Source organism: Pipistrellus kuhlii, unplaced genomic scaffold (genome assembly GCF_014108245.1).
Source record: "Pipistrellus kuhlii isolate mPipKuh1 unplaced genomic scaffold, mPipKuh1.p scaffold_m20_p_7, whole genome shotgun sequence".
Classification (NCBI taxonomy): domain Eukaryota; kingdom Metazoa; phylum Chordata; class Mammalia; order Chiroptera; family Vespertilionidae; genus Pipistrellus; species Pipistrellus kuhlii.
The window spans coordinates 53070399-53089332 of NW_023425573.1; the positions used below are offsets into that span (position 1 = coordinate 53070399).

Genomic DNA, 18934 nt, shown 5'->3' on the forward strand with positions numbered 1-18934 from the left:
CTTATGAACATGTCAAAATTTTATTGTCATATAATAAAACAAAATATGAAGCTTAGAACTTGATCACTTGACCCTTAATCTTATTTCCTCCTAGTTCAAAATGCTTGCATGTCTCAATAGCCAGCATTCTCTTAGATCTGCAGTTAGTCTCAACGCATTCAAGCCTCAGCACAATTTTCTTTATAATTTTATCCTTTTTTTTTTCTTCAGAAAATTGACTTCATCCACCATTGCCACTCTGCTTCCTGTGTTAACATTGCTTTCTCTGTGCATACAAAGAATCCTTGCCCTTCTTATACTGTTACTTTGTGAGGTTGATGCTTGCCACACTTCTTAAAGTTTGGCGGGTTTTAGGAATGTTCACCATGTTTGTGAGAGCGCTGTCAGCAAGGAAAAGCCCTGTTTTTATTTTTAAGTAATGATAGTTATTAATTTCAATTGTAGGAGGAGTGACATTTTAACATTTTTCTATTAAACTTTTCCAAAAATATCATTTATTGATTTGATAGCTTACTGTTACTTTCTTTTTAGATTCAGGTACAGAAATATGAGTTACTTGTATGCTTCAGATTATGATCATTACCTTTACGTTCTTCATCTTTTATTTTATTTTGTTTTAATTAACATATTAGTATTAGGTATACAACAAATGATTCAATACTTGTATACATTGTGAAATGATCACAATAAGTTATGTATTTAACATTCTTCACTGTACAAATTATAAAAATTTTTTCTTGTGATGAGTACTGTTATGATTTACTCTCAACAATTTTTTGATATGAAATACAGTATTATTAACTATAGTGATTATGCAGTTCATTATAGTCCCATGACATTTATTATATAGTTGAAAGTTTTTATTTTTTGACTTTCTCTACCCATTTCACCCATGTCCCAATACTCCCCTCTGACAACTACCACCAATCTGTTCTCTGTATCTTTTTTTGTTTTTTGTTTTTTTAAATTTTTACATATAAATGAGATTATAGGGTATTTGTCTTTCCCTGTCTGATTATTTCACTTAGCATGATACCCTCAAGGTCTATCCATATTGTCCCAAATGTCAAGGTTTCATTCTTTTGTAAGACTGAATACTATTCATACATATATACACACACACACACACAGCCCACATCTTTATCCATTCATTCTTTGATGGGCATTTAACATTATTTCCATATTTTAGCTTTATATAATAACAATAAAAGTATAATATGCTAATTAGACCTGACGACCTTCTGGATGAAGCTGGGGGAAGGAAGGCCTATTCTTCCATGAACTCTGTGCATCAGGCCTCTGGTTGTAAATAATTCTGCAGTGAAAATGGGGGTACATATATCTTTCCAAGTTAGTATTTTTGTTTTCTTCAGTTAAATACCCAGAAGTAGAATTGCTTCTATTCTATTTTGAATTTTTGGAGGAACTTTCATATAGTTTTCCATAATGGCTATACCAAAAATGCACAGGGAGTTTTTTTTCTCCACATCCTTTTTAGCACTTTTATTGTCTTTTTGGTAATAATTAATTCTAACAGATGTGAGGGATAGATATCTTGTAGTTTTGATTTGTACTCCACTGATAATTAGTGGCATTGAGCATCTTTTCATGTACCTGTTGGCTGTCTGTATTTCTTCTTTGCAAAAGTGCCTATTAAGTTTCTTTGCTTCTTTTTTAATTAGATTGTTTGTGGAGGTTTGCTGATGAACTGTATGAATTTTTTATATATTTTTTATATTCACTCATCAGATATACTAGAGGCTCAGTGCACGAAATTCATGCACTCAGGGGGAGAGGTCCTTCAGTCCGGCCTGTGCCCTCAGGGGGATTTCCAACTGCCTCCTTACGCCTGCACCCACTAAGCTAGTAGTCAGTCATCCTGAACTGCGCTTGCCAGCCATGTACCTGGCTTTTGGTGTACTGACCACCAGGGGGCAGCTCCTGTGTTGAGCATTTGCCCCCTGGTGGTCAGTGCAAATCATAGTGACCAGTCATTCCACCGTTCCATCGTTTTGCATATTAACCTTTTATTATATAGCAAATATTTCTTTCCATTTAGTAGGTTGCCTTTTCATCCGTTGATGGCTTCATTTTCTGTACACAAACAGGTTTTTTAGCTTGCCATAGTCCAATTTACTTATTTTTGCTTTCTTTGCCTTTGGATCCAGATAAAAAAAGGATTGTCAATACCACTGTAAGAAGCTTACCACCTGTATTTTCTAGGAGACTATAGTTTCTTTCTTTTCTTTTTTTAATATATATTTTATTGATTTTTTACAGAGAGGAAGAGAGAGGGATAGAGAGTTAGAAACATCGATACGAGAGAATCATCAATCAGCTGCCTCTTGCACACCCCCTACTGGGGATGTGCCCACAACCAAGGTACATGCCCTTGACCGAATCGAACCCAGGACCTTTCAGTCCACAGGCTGACACTATCCACTGAAGCCAAACCTGTTTCAGGAGTGAGACTATAGTTTCTGATCTCAATTCAAATCTTTAATTCATTTTGAGTTAAATTTTTTAAAAATATATTTTATTGATCTTTTTACAGAGAAGAAGAGAAAGGGATAGTTAGAAACATCGATGAGAGAATCATCGATCAGTTGCCTCCTGCACACTCCCTTACTGGGTATGTGCCCACAACCAAGGTACATGCCCTTGACCGGAATCGAACCCAGGACCCTTGAGTTCGCAGGCTGACACTCTATCCACTGAGCCAAATCAGTCAGGGCCATTTTGAGTTAAATTTTATATGTGGTATAAGACAGTAGTCTAGCTTTATTATTTTGAATTTGGTAGTTAATAGAATATATAATAAAAGCCTAATATGCTAATCGACTGAATGGCAGAATGACAGGTGGAACGACTAGTCACTATGATGCATACTGACCACCAGGGGGCAGATGCTCAATGCAGGAGCTACCCCCAATCCAGGCCAGCCAATGCAGGTGTCAGCGGGAACCCCTGGATCATCCTTCAGGTTACCCTGCAGAGGGAGGCAGTGGCTGTGGGGGTGCGGGGCAGGTTGGCGAGTGGGCATCGCCAGGCTGGCCAAGTGAGTGTCAAAGGGGCCCTCTTATTGCCCCACAGATCGGCCTTGATTGCTGGCCAGGCCTTGGGACCCTACCCATGCACAAATTTTGTGCATCCAGCCTCTAGTTATTCAATAAAGTTGATAAGGAAGCAGTAAAGGTAGATTAGCTTTAAATAAAAATGCAAGAAACTTAAGAGTAAGTATCAGTGGTTTTTATGTATTCACAAAACTGATGTGTGATAAAGTCAGTGTCTAAGTAAAAATAAATTCAATAAGATTTAACATAAAAGCTGATTGGTACAAAGTGATAGTTTGACAGTTTTCCTTTCTTAGAGATGTGTACAGTAATGTTTTGTCTTAGATTTGAAGAAATGTGGAAAGATCATCTCTATAACCCTCTTTGTTACCATCTGAACAGTTTGCTATAACTGGACTTAGTATCTTTGATCTCATTTAGTAATTCATTCACTCATGATTCCTTCTAAAACTATTTTAAGACACTTTATTAAAGTATGATTGACATAGGAAAAGCTGTACATATTTAATGTGTACAACTGGATTGTGTATACCTATGTAACTATCACCACCATCAGATATCACCTCAAAGTTTCCTTCCTTAATCTTTATTAACATTTTGTGCGTGTGTGTGTGTGTATAGAACCCTTGTAAAACTCTTAACAAACCTTTATTTGAGGCATGTCTGTTGATACCTCAGATTTTACTAGGAACTTTAGTAGGTTCTTTGTAGTTACTATTTTGTTTTTGGGCCACAAGAGTGGATATTCTATATCCCAGTAGTTTCACATGAAACTTTGTCTCACCTCTCTTGTGTTGAGCCATTTGGATTCACATTTTCTATCTGTTAAAATTTCAGTTTGTTGATAAGTTCTTATTGTCATTCAAAAGTCATGCTTTCTGATTTTGACAGCTTCATCTTTATAGCATATCAGTGTAGATTTTGTAAAATTTTGTCCAACTTGATATAAACATTCTTTGGATTTGGGTTGTTGAGTTCATGAGCAATTTACCTTCATGCTACATTAGCGTGAACTCTTATCCATAGGCATTGATTTACATTGCTAAAAGATTATTATTTAAGTTGCAAAGTTACTGTTCTTATGAGAATCCTCATAGCGTTACAATTCTTAGACATTAAAAAAAAAATACTAAAACCTGAATTTACTCATGTTGCTTTTGAAGCATTTTTAAAATCTGATTTTCAGTTATCACTTTATTTTTATATCACTGAATTATTCAACATGCCTTAAACTGTCAAAAGTGTACCCATTTAATACTTTTAATTCCATCATATATTGTGTTTTTTTAATGTATTTTATTGATTTTTTACAGAGAGGAAGGGAGAAGGATAGAAAGTTAGAAACATCGATGAGCGAGAATCATCGATCAGCTGCCTCCTGCACACCCCCTACTGGGGATGTGCCTGTAACCACATGCCCTTGACCGGAATCAAACCCGGGACCCTTCAGTCCTCAGGCCGATGCTCTGTCCATTGAGCCAAACCGGTTTCAGCAAATTCCATCATATATTGTTTTGAAACCAATAATACTGATGTTCATTGTCAGTGAAATTGTTAAATAATTTAAACATTGTAATTTTTTTTCTTTAGAAATCAATGTGGACTGAACATAAGTCACCTGATGGAAGAACTTACTACTACAATACTGAAACAAAACAGTCTACTTGGGAGAAACCAGATGATCTTAAAACACCTGCTGAGGTAAAAATTTAAAGGCTGGAAATTGGGGGTTATTAAGTACATTTGGGTTTTTGATTTTAGGATTTTGTGGGTATTTGACTATCAAATAGTACTTATATCTCAGAAAGGCATTCAGAGGATAAAAGGCTTATTAATAAACACACCAATCAGCAAAAAGACAAAGTGAATTCTCTTCTTTCAACAGACCCATTTCATTATATTGTCACTGCTCAGGAACTTTTTTTAGGTGACATAATTTAAGAAAGAATTTAAAGAATAAATTGGAAGGAATAAAGACACTCTCTCTGACTGCCCTTTAATTTTTAAATTAACATTTCAAATTTTTTTCTTCTATAGTAAACTTGGATAATTTCATGTGTATTCTAAGTTTTCTAAAAAAAATAAAAAATGGGGTTGAGTTTATCGAGATGAAATTAAAATGCAAATAATTATCTTAAAGTGAGAAATTCTTTCTTTGGAAAATGCCCCTTTCCCCCCACCCCCAAAAAAATTTTAGTTTTCATTTTATGTTGCAAGTTTGCCGTTCAGAATATAAGAAAAGGAAGTAAGATGGAAGGAATAAATTCAGTAAGAAGTATTATTTGTGGAAAACTCCAAAATCCTAAGTAAAAAAGATTTGGCATTTCAAGCTATACTTAATGATTTTTCTAGTTGACACCTTTATCTTCCCCTCCTGCCCTGTTCTCCATTCCATCCCATCTCATCCCACCCCCACCCCCGGTCACCCTTAAGGAATTTGAGGAGATAAAATTATTTTCCAGCCACCACACTATTATGTACCACAGTGCTTGTCAGGAGAGGTTATAATTATTTATCTAATACTGACATAGTGATAGTTATCAATTATATGTTTGCCAAGATGCTCTGTCTGAATTTGAGGTTTTCAATAGCATTCTTATACCACCCTAACTGGTTTATATATTACATTTTAAGTATATCTTACTTATATATTGTTTCCTTTTAGTTAACATAGATTTGTAATAAATTGTTTATTATGAAGCTGAAATCTTAAGCATTACTAAACCAAATTTTGCTTGTTTCTAGTTTTTATGTTTTTACTACTGTGTTAGTTTTTGAGAAGTCTGAAATGTGGTTGGTAACTTTTACCTTTGATTGGGTATGAATGAAGAAGAGAAAAAAAGTTTAAAAAACAGTAAAATAGCAATAAATATGTATCACCAATTGAATTTAAAAATCAAAATAAATCGAATGAACAAAATAAACCGTTGAATAAAATAGAATCAGAGGCATGGAAAAATGGAACAGACTGATGAATCTCAGCGGGTAGGGTGTTGGGAGGTGGAAAGAGATTAACCAAAGATCTTACCTATGAACACAGAGAGTAGAATGGTGAAGGCCTGGGGCAGGGTGGGATCCCAGTGGAGGGAGGCAATAGGATAATTTGTCACCGGGCGTCTAGTAATAGTATGCATGTGATAGTATTACTGAAATGATTAAGTAATATATTCTGATCTTAACATGACTCGTAAGTATCTTGTAATTGGTATTTTATATACCATTACTTCACAAGCTTTCAAATTATATACCTTGAAATGTCTAATTTCAAACAGTGATGTGAATGATGAGGGATGTGAATGATGAGTGATACTAAAAACATTACTGTTAACTGTTGGTTTATTTCCCTCCAGCAACTTTTATCTAAATGCCCCTGGAAGGAGTACAAGTCTGACTCTGGGAAGCCATATTATTATAATTCTCAAACAAAAGAATCCCGTTGGGCCAAACCCAAAGAACTTGAGGATCTTGAAGGTAAAACAGAAAAAAATAATTCATAATGTTAGTTCATATATATATATGTCATTCACACTGAAACAATCCCCCATAAATAGGATTGTTTGTTCAAAGGCTTTTTTTTTTTTTTAATTAAATGATTAGAATGTTTTAAATGGTAAAACAGTTTTATGGGCTCTTTATTTTCTTGTTGCTCTAGATCTCAGTTCTATAGATTTTAAATAGATTTTTATTTGATTTGATTCCACTGAAACTAGGATACCAGAATACCATTGTTGCTGGAAGTCTTATTACAAAATCAAACCTGCATGGTGAGCTGCTTTGATAATTCATTTTCTGTCATTATTTAACATTTTTATACTATGTCACTAATATTCACTAACCATGATTGGATAAATCTGCAGTGAGAAATCTCTAATTCAAAGAAGTTCTTTCATTTAAGGGTTATATTATAAATGAGCTTATAGTTTTTGAATTTGCACTTGTTTTTTTTAGTTATATAGCATTGGACAATTGGGCAAGGACAATTATGTACAATATTTCTAAATACAGCTCTGGGTGGTGGTACATACATGGAATATGGATCTTAACCATTTAGCAGATAGCAGAGAACATTGAATCTTTATCTGTTTAAAATTTGTTAAATATATTGTTGTGAGACTATATATTTAATGCAGATTTTATATAATCAGCATTGCAAAATAGGCCTTCTGGGAGAATTAAGGTAAGCAAAGAATTATGCCTAACTTACAAAGGAAGGATTTTTTTTTTTTAACATTCTCAATTGTTCATAATACTGTTTAAAATCCAGAAATATACTACCTAATATAAAACCCAGGACTTAAAATAGCAGATTTTGAGTAAGAATTGAGAACTTAGTTGTTTTACTTTCACTTAAGATAGAATCTGGTGTCAAACTATAGTAGGTTAAAAGTAACAGAGTAGGAGAATGGGACTAACAAAGTACTAGTTTGCAGTGTAACATGATTTGAAAGAGATGAAAAGGATTTCTTATAGGCACTGTGGTCTGAAGTCTTATTTACTACATTTGCTCTGTGTCACTCTGTTAGCTTAGAACAGTGGTGGGCAAACCAAGGCTCGTGAGCCACATGAGCTCTTTGGCACAGTGAGTGTGGCTCTTATACAAAATAACGTGCTGACATGCATTTACAGTATGATTGAAACTTTGTGGCCCATGCGCAGAAGTCTGTTTTCAGCCTGGGCGTGTCTATTTTGAAGAAGTGTCATTAGAACACTCAAGGAGCCAAAGAGCTGCATGTGGCTCGCAAGCCAAGGTTTACTGACCACTAGTTTAGAATATCATCCTATCTAATAAAGAGGGATATGCATATTGAACTCCCGCCATGCAAATTTGAGACTGAGGCAAAAGAAAATCAAGTAGGCAAAAATTAAAGATAACACTCAAGTAGGCAAACAACCCTCACGCCACAGTCAATAAGGAGGGAATATGCTCATTTGCTGCCACGGCCTCAAAGATGACAGCACCCAGTCTCCTCAAGCCCTGCCAGGGTGGCAGGTGCTATAAGGCCGAGTCCGCCCCCAGGCAAGCCTGGCTACTCTGCATGCCTGCCTCTGGAGTCCCCCAGTCCCCTCAGCTCCCCAGCCACCCAGAGCCAGACAGAAGTACAGGCAAGCCTCAGATGGCGACTGCCCAGCCACCCAGGGCTGCCTGAGGCTCAGGTAACCAAGGCTGACAGAGGCTTGTGCTTTCGGCAGTGGCAACAGCAGAGGTGTGATGGGGCATTGCCATCCCCTGATCACCTGGTCGCCTCCCGGCCCTGAGGGCCCCTGGACTGTGAGAGAGGGCAGGCCTGACTGAGGGATCCCCCCGCTCCAGTACATGAATTTTCATGCACCAAGCCTCTAGTTTGTATATGAAAATTATGATAATATATGTTATTAGCAGTAACCCCTTTAGTATATTTTGTCAGCCATCCTAAACAGATTTTCAGAAACGATAGTTTTTAAAATACAGGGCATCCTAAAAAAATAATAATGTACACACACTTGAACATTTGATTCTATTTTATTTTAAAGATAAAATGTATTTTAGTAAACACTACCTTTATACAATATATTATTTATTTTCTTGGGACACCCTCTATTTTCAGAGTTAGAGTACCTCATTCCATAAAGATGCTAAGATATTTTGATTACCACTACAAAAAATGTTACTACCTTAACCAGAATGAAAGCTGGATCATTGAGTTGCTAATCTTGACAGTTCAATTTAAATTTCTGTATTAGCATTGGTTAATAATACTGTAGGTAGGCTCAAAGTTAATTGACATAGAAATATGAAGCTCATTTCTGATATAACCCTACTATTGTATATATAGTTGGTGTGTATAACTATCTATCTACCTGTCAATGCTAGTATATATGTGCTGGAATTCATAACATGTTTTTTATCTTGTTTTGAATTTGATATCGTTAAGAAATAACAAATAGTGTGACCCTTGGGGAAAGTAGTTTTATTTCAGGTAGTTTTTGCAGTAGCTAGCAATCTTGGGGAAAGCAGCAGTGTTGGGAAAAGTTTTTTTAAAAACTGCTCTTTAAATTTGTCTTCATTCTTTAATTGTTGCCCTGTGACTTTGGAACAAGCATTTGCTCAGTAAAAGTGGTGATTTTATATATATACATATAATAATAAGTTAAATCCTACTATATGAAATTTTATCTCCTTTAAAGTTTTTTTTCAGTGATTGTATTTAAAAACTAGTATGTAACTTCTTTTTTCTCTTCAATAGCAATGATCAAAGCTGAAGAAAGCAGGTAAGCAAATTTCATATATCAGTATGTTGAAATCTGATATATCCAATTTTATTTTAGCTGTATAAGTAATATTAACATGTTAGACATCATGGTTTTGTGTCTGTGGAGAATCTGAGGGTTCGAGAAAGGTATTTACTCAGGGTACACTAGTGATCTTTAGTAGACAGTGATTGAATTTAGATTGCATCATTTATCATTAAGATTGTGTTATAGAACTCTCCAGAATTTTGTTTATATTAATTTGGGAACGGATGAAGTATTATATAGATGTAGATATAGGTATCGTCCTTTATTCAGATTTTTCTTTTAATGAGTAAAATATAAAGATTGTATGGAAATTTGTGATATAAAAATTTGATGGTATGATACAATCTGATAGGGCATTTTGTAAATGAAAACAGTTATTATTAGGCTTTCGGAAATGACAGAGTTGCCTGAGTGCCTATCATACATTTTCAGGAATGTTTGCTAAATTAAATCAAAGTAATCAGTTTCATCTGTGGTTTTAATTAATTATTTTGAATAGCCTCACAGTTTGGCAGCACTGCCTTTTTTTCCCTTTTAAGAGTTTCTCTTACTCATTTGATTGTATGATAATTAAGCACTAGCTTTATTTGGCTTTATGATTATTAATATTGAAATAACCAGTTTTCTCTCTTTATAAATATATAGTAAGCAAGAAGAATGCACCACAGCATCAACAGCCCCAGTTCCTACAACAGAAATTCCTTCCACAATGAGCACCATGGCTGCTGCAGAAGCGGCAGCTGCTGTTGTTGCAGCTGCCGCAGCTGCTGCTGCAGCTGCCGCTGCAGCCAACGCCAATACCTCCTCTTCTGCTAATACTGTCAGTGGAACTGTTCCTGTTGTACCTGAGCCTGAAGTTACTTCAATTGTTGCTACTGTTGTAGATAATGAAAACACAGTAACAATTTCAACTGAAGAACAAGCACAACTCACTACTACCCCTGCTGTTCAGGATCAGAATGTTGACAGTAATGCTGGAGAAGAAACATCTAAGGAAACTGTAGCTGAGTAAGTTTAGTAACTTGTCTTCTGCAAATCAGTACCAGACATATTGCCAATTTAGTCAATGACCATTAATTTTTGGAGAATCAAAATATAAGTCTTCAGATAATAGATTACTTTTGAGGCTGAATTTTTTTGAGTCAAGCTCATACATTCAAACTCTTATAAAACTAATCCATAGACATTTTAAGAAGCAGAACTTCTTAGTGTGAGACATATTTAAAAGTGTGCCCAGAACGATAGTAATTAAGCTATATTGTGGTGCAATATTTTAAAACAATCAGAGCAAAAGTCCATGATTAATAAAATAGGAAAATTTTAAGTAAACATCAATATTACTAATTTTCTTTTGCCTCAGTCTCAAATATTGTTTAGCATGGTATTGCATTGAAGTTTGCTATAGTTTGATACTGAACAAACAAAAATCAAGTATGCAAAAAATAAAGATAACACAGAAAAAAAAAGCTAACATAAGCAAGATGTAGGAAAACTATTGAGATTAAATTAGTACAACTTTTTTTAAGACAGCAAAAGTTTGCAAGTACTTGCGTACCTATGATCTAATAATATTTCATACTAGAAGCCCGATGCACGAATATTCATGCTAGAATGGGCTTTCCTTTCCCTGACTGCCGGCACTGCCTTTCCACTCCGGCCCAGCCCCTTTGTGCTCAGGCCCCTGAGCCACTTCTTTCCACTCCAGCCTCTCCTTCCCACGCTGCCAGAGGCTCTGAGAGACTGGGGGTTGCCCACCCTCATATCATAGCTTGCTGCCCTGCCTCCTCCTGCAGCTCTCTGACACCTGTTTGTAGTTCACTGATCTGGTATTCACGGCATAATAACCATTTGCATATTACATCTTTATTATATAGGATACATAAGTTTTAAGTGTTCTACTCATAGACATTTAAGTTTGGAATAACAGTCTTTTATATACCAAAAATTTGTTTTTCATAATTCTAACAATTATTTCCTGCTTTTTTTTCTTTCAAGTATTTAGTGTGCGAATATATTTGTATTTTTTGTTAGTATGTACTCCATTATCTTTCCCTAAGCATTCTATTTGAAGCTTTTTCCCCCTAAATTATATTTTTTTTATATAAGAAGAATGTTATATAACCTTTCATTTCATAAAGCCCCCCCCCCAAAAAGTAAACTAAGAGAAAATACTTTAGGTTTTGTAGTTCTAATGTCTGTCACAGTGACTCAGTTCTGCTGTGGTAGGTAGCACACAATCAGCCATAAACAGTATGTAAATTTATAAGCATGGTTATGTTCTAGTAAAGCTATAGTTCAGAAACAGGCAGCAGACGCGATTTTCCAACTCTGATTTAGATTAATCTCCTTTTATATTTTGTCATGCTTGCCCAAATTCTTAGTCATTATGGCACTAAAATGAAGGCATTGAATAAGTTTTGTAAGTCATTTTAAAGTTGTTAACTAGTGGAACCAATATTTTAGTGCAATTACATTTTTATTTTGGCCTTTTTGCAGGGTCTTAATAACTGAGTGTTTTATACAAAATTATATATTACCTTTATTTGTGTTTAAGTAAATATGTAGATTTCACATTGGCGACATTATTCTATAATTGTCAAATTTTAGCTCAACGTAGAAGTGCTAGATTTTTCTAAATGAAGCAAATGTTTATTTAAGCTATAAATAATATGTTTAAATTTCTCTCTAGTTTTACTCCCAAGAAAGAAGAGGATGAAAGCCAACCAGCAAAAAAAACATATACTTGGAATACAAAGGAGGAGGCAAAGCAAGCATTTAAAGAGTTATTGAAGGAAAAGGTATTTGCATTACAGATTTTTATGTGACATAATTGTTACTTTTCATTATAATCCATATCATGATGACTTTATTGAAAGATGCTGAAAATGAACTAAATTTGTCCCTTTTTTGAAGAATATTTTTTTGGAATCTGACTTTAACCAAAAAAAGCCCACAAAATCTGTTGTGTGCAAAGTTACACCAGTACCTTTCCACCTCAATATTTTTTGGAAAGTTTTTTTTTTTTTTTATTCTTAAAACATGTTTATCTTTAATCAGTAGTTTTAAGAGAAAGTATTCATGATCTGTTTAAATTTCAGTTTAAGTTTTCTTTTTAGTGTATAGATATAACAGTACCCAGATTTGCCTTGCTTCAGTGAGAAATTTTTTTAGAACATAAAAAAAAAACTTCTGCAAAGGAAGTGCTTGATGTTTTCAGTGAGTATTATATTTTGTTCTTTGTTGTATAACTTTTATTATATTTGTGTAAAATTCTAATTTTCTATTAAATGGTTTTCAGCGGGTACCATCTAATGCTTCATGGGAGCAGGCTATGAAAATGATTATTAATGATCCACGATACAGGTAATACTTTAATTTTTTTCTTTTTTAATTTACTTTGCACTTGGAGCATAGCAAGCCTATAAAAATCAAAATTGTCTAAAGCAATGTAACTTTCAACTTCTGTTATCTTCTGTTATTTTGGATTGTAAGAATAGAGTTGTTCTATGTGTGATATGAACCAAAAAAACAAAAAAAGCTGGCTTATTATTCAATTTGAGTACTGTGCTAAAGATGAAATTAGAATTACTTTGAAAGTTGAAATTATTTTCTATAATCATTTATCTTTAATATCTTCCTGCAATGTATCTAATTTGTGAATTAAGTCAATTGTATTGTTTTTCAAAGCATTAACATTCTATCATTCTGCCTTCATTTACTCCTATGTGACATTTTCTATTATTTAGCGCTTTAGCAAAGTTGAGTGAAAAAAAACAGGCCTTTAATGCCTATAAAGTTCAGACAGAGAAAGAAGAAAAAGAAGAAGCAAGGTCGAAATACAAAGAGGCTAAAGAATCCTTTCAGCGTTTTCTTGAAAATCACGAGAAAATGACCTCCACAACCAGATACAAGTAAGAGTTTTTAGTGATGCGTAGTATGTATTTACTGCACTGTGCGTATCCAACTTTTGCCAAGTGCATTAACTGTTCAAAAGTAGATAGATGTTCATTAAATAAAATGAGATGATTTGTAAGCATGGCGCTTTTTGTTTATGACTATTTTATTAGATACACACCAAATCAGTAGTTAAATGTAGACTTTATAGACTCATTTTTTAGGAAACTAAAACAAAAGCATTGGAAGACTTGATTTAATATTCAAAGCTTGACGACTACTAAATATAAGAATTGAAATTTTTTATATTTGTTGAAGGGAACAGGCTATTTTCATTAAGTATAGCATTTTGAAAACTTGCATTTATATAGCATTCTTGATTTTAGTATGCTTTATTTTTTTTAAAACGAGGTAATTAAATATTAATATGTAGTAAGCTATTAAATTTATTTTCCCTATGTGCCTCCTTATTTTCCTGTCTTCTTGAAAAGCCTTAATGACTCTTTATTTCTTTAATTAGTACTATTTTATGGGATAGCTAAATTTCTGACAACTTTTAATTTTTATCCTCACCCATACTCTCTCTGAGTAGGGATCAAACCCCGAGCAACTTTTTGGTGTACTGGTCCCACCCTCTCACAAACTGAACCACCGACCAGGGCATGTGATAACTTTTTGAAGTCGATCATTTAGTCCCATGGGCAATTTGATAGTGTCTCTAGCTACCCTAAGTAAAAGATAGTTTTGACTATAAAACATTGCTCATTTAGAATTATCTCCTTTGTCTCTAAGGAGTCCTAAGCTCTTTTATTCTTAATTATTCAAAAGTTTTCCTTTATAATACAATCATGAATTTACAGTTGTAAAGAGTGTTCATATGGTGGTTTTAAGTTTAGTATAAAATCAGAATGGTCTGAGATTAATTTTTATTGTATGATATAGAGTAACATTTAATTATTTTGAACAGAAAAGCAGAGCAAATGTTTGGCGAGATGGAAGTCTGGAATGCAATATCGGAGCGTGATCGTCTTGAAATCTATGAAGATGTTTTATTCTTTCTTTCAAAAAAAGAAAAGGTATAATTCACTCTTACTGGTATTTATAGATAAAGCAAGATGTTTCTTCATTCTGATTAGTAGTTACTTTATATCATGTTCATTTTGGTTGGTTTATCCAGTTTATGTGTAACATCATACCCATTTATTAGGAATTAGGTTTGAAATGTACAGCTTCTGTAAGTACTGATGGGAACATAGAAAATACAGACTTATCTATTGTTTGAATTGTCATTAACTAGCTGTTTTATACCTACTTTGAGAGAGAAGATACTTTTCCTTTTTAGCTCATTGGGTTTAAAAAATTCTCTGTTTCTGCTTATGGTGCTTATACTTAAGATTCTTTTATAAAAGGGGCAGTTATATTCTTTTATAAGAAGGGCTGTTAGTTATATGTAATGGTTTCCATTAAAATGTACTTAGGATAGTGTTTTAAAAAATACCTCTTTTTTGCTTATGACTATTTTATGCACTAAATTGTATATTCAGTCTTCAAGAGACTTCCAGATGTATATTGTAAATAAAAATTTGGTCATAACTGGAAGTGGTTGAAGACCTTATAGCATTTATTCATTGTATGATTTATCTGCAATAACTAGCTTTGTAGAACATAGTTGTAATAGGAACAGACATTACTGGAGGGAGGAGAGAGTGATATTATCCAGATTTTGGCTTTAGAAGAGAAGTGAAAATATTGAAGATCGGTACCAAGCCAAGCAGCTAGGGTAGAGCATTGGAAAGGTAAATTATGTTGATATTCAAAATAAATGAGTATTGAAATTTGGTTATCAGTTAGAATGAAAAGAAACTTTTACTAATTGCAGTTCAAATATCATACTTCCTTTGAACTTCAAAAATTTATTCATACTTTTTATTTAGGAGCAAGCAAAGCAGTTGCGAAAGAGAAATTGGGAAGCCTTAAAAAACATACTTGACAACATGGCTAATGTAACATATTCTACTACTTGGTCTGAAGCCCAGCAGTATCTAATGGATAATCCGACTTTTGCAGAAGATGAGGAATTACAGAGTAAGCATAATAACTAAATGGGAATAAAGTTCTTAAAAGGTTGTTGAGCAGCAAAGAATTCTTACTTTTTTAATGAGACCATTAATTGAATTCTACACAATTGTTAATTCATTTGTGAAAAGATGTTTTGTTTCCAAATCGGATATTTTTGTGATTTAGGACAAAAATATGAAAATAGCTTTATTAGCTAATCCTTGAAATGTGTTTATCATTCATCAAACCTGAAATTGTCATTGTGAGAATTTTAAATTTTAAGAACCAAATGGATTACCACATTTTATTCATGCTATCGTTTTAAAAAAATATTTTTATTGATTTCAGAGGGGTAGAGAGAGGGAGAGATAGAAACAGCAGTGATGAGCCGAAACCGGTTTGGCTCAATGGATAGAGCGTCGGCTTGGCGACTGAAAGGTCCCAGGTTCGATTCTGGTCAAGGGCTTGTACCTTGGTGCGGGCATATCCCCAGTAGGGGGTGTGCAAGAGGCAGTTGATCAATGACTCTCTCATCGATGTTTCTAACTCTATCTCTCTCCCTTCCTCTCTGTACAAAATCAATAAAATATATTAAATAAAAAAAGAAAAGAAAAAAATATTCAGTGATAAGAGAGAATCAGAACCATTGATCGGCTGCCTCCTGCACGCCCACCCTACTGAGGATCCAGTCCAACTCAAGCATGTGCCCTTGACCGGATTTGACCTGGGATCCTTCAGTCCACAGGCCAATGCTCTTTATCCACTGAGCCAAACCATCAAGGGATCATGCTATATTCTTAAATTTATAGTTTTAAAAGTTTGCAAAAATGCCAAAAAAGTTAGCATTATCTTACATTAAGCTTTCCCAAGTTCTGTCTTTACCATCTAGTTGTTTATTAAAGTTTTTTTTTTTTTTTTTTTATCCTCTACTACCATGCTTTGGAAGATTTGGGGTAGCGCCTAGAACTCTGTACTTTGAAAAGTTCCGTGGGTAATTCTGATACTGCTGATAAATTTTCTAATAATTTTCTTTTCATTAGATGGATCATGTGCATAGTCTTTCTTTCATCCTTGGATGCAGGGTATCTTTTGATGAAGTCTTTTTTGATATTTTCCTTAAATGTTACCCATTTAGATGATTATGTCATATTTGAGTTACAGCACAAGTATTTTGGGAAGGTGAATTTGAAATTTATAAAGTTAATACAAATAATTAAATTGCTTTCCTAATTGACATTTGATATTTTTATATTTTTAACTGAAAAAAAACAACTCTAGACATGGATAAAGAAGATGCGTTAATTTGCTTTGAAGAACATATCCGGGCTTTAGAAAAGGAGGAAGAAGAGGAAAAACAGAAGAGTTTGCTGAGAGAAAGGCGACGACAGCGTAAAAATAGAGAATCTTTTCAGGTATTTAAAAAAAATCTTTCTAGCTTAATTTTATAATGGACTTCAACAATACTACAAACTATTTTGGTACACCTGATCCCAAATCACTAACAGACTTTGTGAAATATCCGTACACAATTAACTCTTAAGGTCTACAATTAGTTACGAACCCAGCCATTTTAGTCCAGCGGAATATGGAAGGCTGTAACAGATTTGGTATTAAAGGAGTACACTGAAAGATAAGGTTTTATTTGGGAGAGAGAAATGGGATGAGGGAAGACTGAAAACAAAATATATGTGATGAATCATTAGTACTGCTGGATTTTAAGCAGTAGAGAATTGTGGGGAATGCTGTGGTTATGTTTAGGGGATGGGCCATAATTCTAAAATGCTATACATAGGAGCTGAAATCACTTATCATTTATATAGGTTAGTATTTCATTTTCACCTTTATGTATCACCTTTTATTTCTCAGTAATGAAGAATATTACCAGTGAATTATAATGATAGCATTTAGCATTAATTGCTTGCTTACTGCTTAAACATTATAAATTTAAATTTCTTTTTATGACAGCCTTGTATAAGAGTAGGTACTATTTTTATGTGCACTTGTATAGATAGGAAATTATCTGGGAGAAGGGAAATGACTTCACTAAACTCCAAATATTGAATAGTGGAGCCAAAATTTGAATCTATGCAGCCTTAATTACAGGATCTCTTCCATTAAACACTGTATAAATGCTAAGTTTCAGTAACTTAAATATGTCTGTTTCTTAAAATAACAGTTGTCTAGCCCTAGCCAGTTTGCCTCAGTGGATAAAATATCAGCCTGTGGACTGAAGGGTCTCAGATTCGATTCCCAGTCAAGGGCACCTGCCTCGGTTGCAGGCTCAATCCCCGGGCCCTTGTGGGTGGCAACCAGTTGATGTGATGTTTGTCTAATATGTTTCTCTCTCTTGTGTCTCTCCCCATCCCTTCCACTCTTTTAAAATCAAAGGGTAATGATTAACAAAAAATAAAATAACAGTTATTTGGTCTAGGGAAGGACACATTGCCATGCCCTAAGCCAGTGATTCTCAAAACTTAGTGTACATCAGAATCATCTAGCAGGCTTTTTAAAAAGTTGGAGCCACCATGCCAAAGGTCACTAACAATCTTAAAAGTCACAGTTAATAACATTTTTTCAGTTTTCATTCCATAAAAACTTACAATTTACTACTCTTGATGGATTTCTGTATATTGTTAGTGGTTTCTCAGGGGATCATTTAGAGTATTTTTAAAAACACAGATTGTTGAGCCTTAATATCAGAGTTTGATTTGGTAATTCTGGGAGGGTTCTGAGAATTTGCATTTCTAATAAGTTTCTAGGTGATGGTAAAGCATGGCCCATACTTTGAAATTGCCTTAACCTTGTTTGAATGATTTAAGGCTGATGTTCCCATGATCACATCTAAGTTGAAAGGGTAGTCCTTTTGTTCTTGTGGGTTGTCTTTTTTCCTGTTTGTTTAATATATAATTTTCTGATTAGAGAAACAGATGTTAAGAGGACAAACAAAACTTCCCCATCCATTACAACAATTTAAGAGATAAAAGAACAGTTAAAATAAATGAAAAACAAAAGAGGAAATACATAAACTTTTTTATATCTTTAAGACATTAATGTCTGATACAATTAGAATCACATTCATATTGCAAAACTTTTTTCCAAAAGTATGGCTTCTTATTTAAAAATATACTGTATCTTACTAAAAATGGAAACACAGGCTATCCCAGCCACTGTGGGTCTCTCTGTCTTTCTGGTGGTGGCCTTGGCCACTGAAGCAGGGTGTCTGTAAGCCTTCCTGAGTTTCCCAGATTAGATTTTACTTATAGGTAAATATAACCTATATAAATATAACTTATAATACAATGTAACCTCTACTTCATATCCCAGGCTCTAGAACTTCAATAACCACTTTATGGCAATACCACTGATTATTAAACATACCACAGCCCAGTGCACGGGATTCATGCGCTGGTTGGGGTCATTGTCTGCAGGGATCAGCTGCCCCCTAGTGGTCAATGCATGTCATAATGACTGGTTGACTGGTGGTTCTGGTCATTCTGTTCAGTCGCTGGGCTTTTATAATAAAGCATTGTTTAAAAAAAAAATCTTTAGCCAAAACCAGTTTGGCTCAGTGGTAGAACATCAGTCTGTGGACTGAAGAGTCCTGGGTTCGATTCCAGTCAAGGGCATGTACC

At 34.2% G+C, this 18934-nt stretch overlaps 1 protein-coding gene across 15 annotated transcripts in view; it reads left to right on the forward strand.

The window, feature by feature from the left end:
• PRPF40A (pre-mRNA processing factor 40 homolog A) overlaps positions 1 to 18934 on the forward strand; it is a 46058-nt gene that overhangs the window by 16267 nt on the left and 10857 nt on the right. For 11 of the 15 annotated variants that reach the window (XM_045575576.1, XM_036421528.2, XM_036421527.2 and 8 more), the window contains 11 exons: positions 4665 to 4775; positions 6425 to 6545; positions 6785 to 6838; positions 9299 to 9323; positions 9996 to 10358; positions 12040 to 12148; positions 12649 to 12713; positions 13097 to 13261; positions 14212 to 14320; positions 15179 to 15329; positions 16581 to 16714. In XM_045575576.1, coding sequence (XP_045431532.1) covers positions 4665 to 4775; positions 6425 to 6545; positions 6785 to 6838; positions 9299 to 9323; positions 9996 to 10358; positions 12040 to 12148; positions 12649 to 12713; positions 13097 to 13261; positions 14212 to 14320; positions 15179 to 15329; positions 16581 to 16714 — 1407 coding nt within the window. The remainder of the gene's footprint in view (positions 1 to 4664; positions 4776 to 6424; positions 6546 to 6784; positions 6839 to 9298; positions 9324 to 9995; positions 10359 to 12039; positions 12149 to 12648; positions 12714 to 13096; positions 13262 to 14211; positions 14321 to 15178; positions 15330 to 16580; positions 16715 to 18934) is intronic. The other 4 variants (XM_036421523.2, XM_036421524.2, XM_036421532.2 and 1 more) reach the window with 1 other exon arrangement.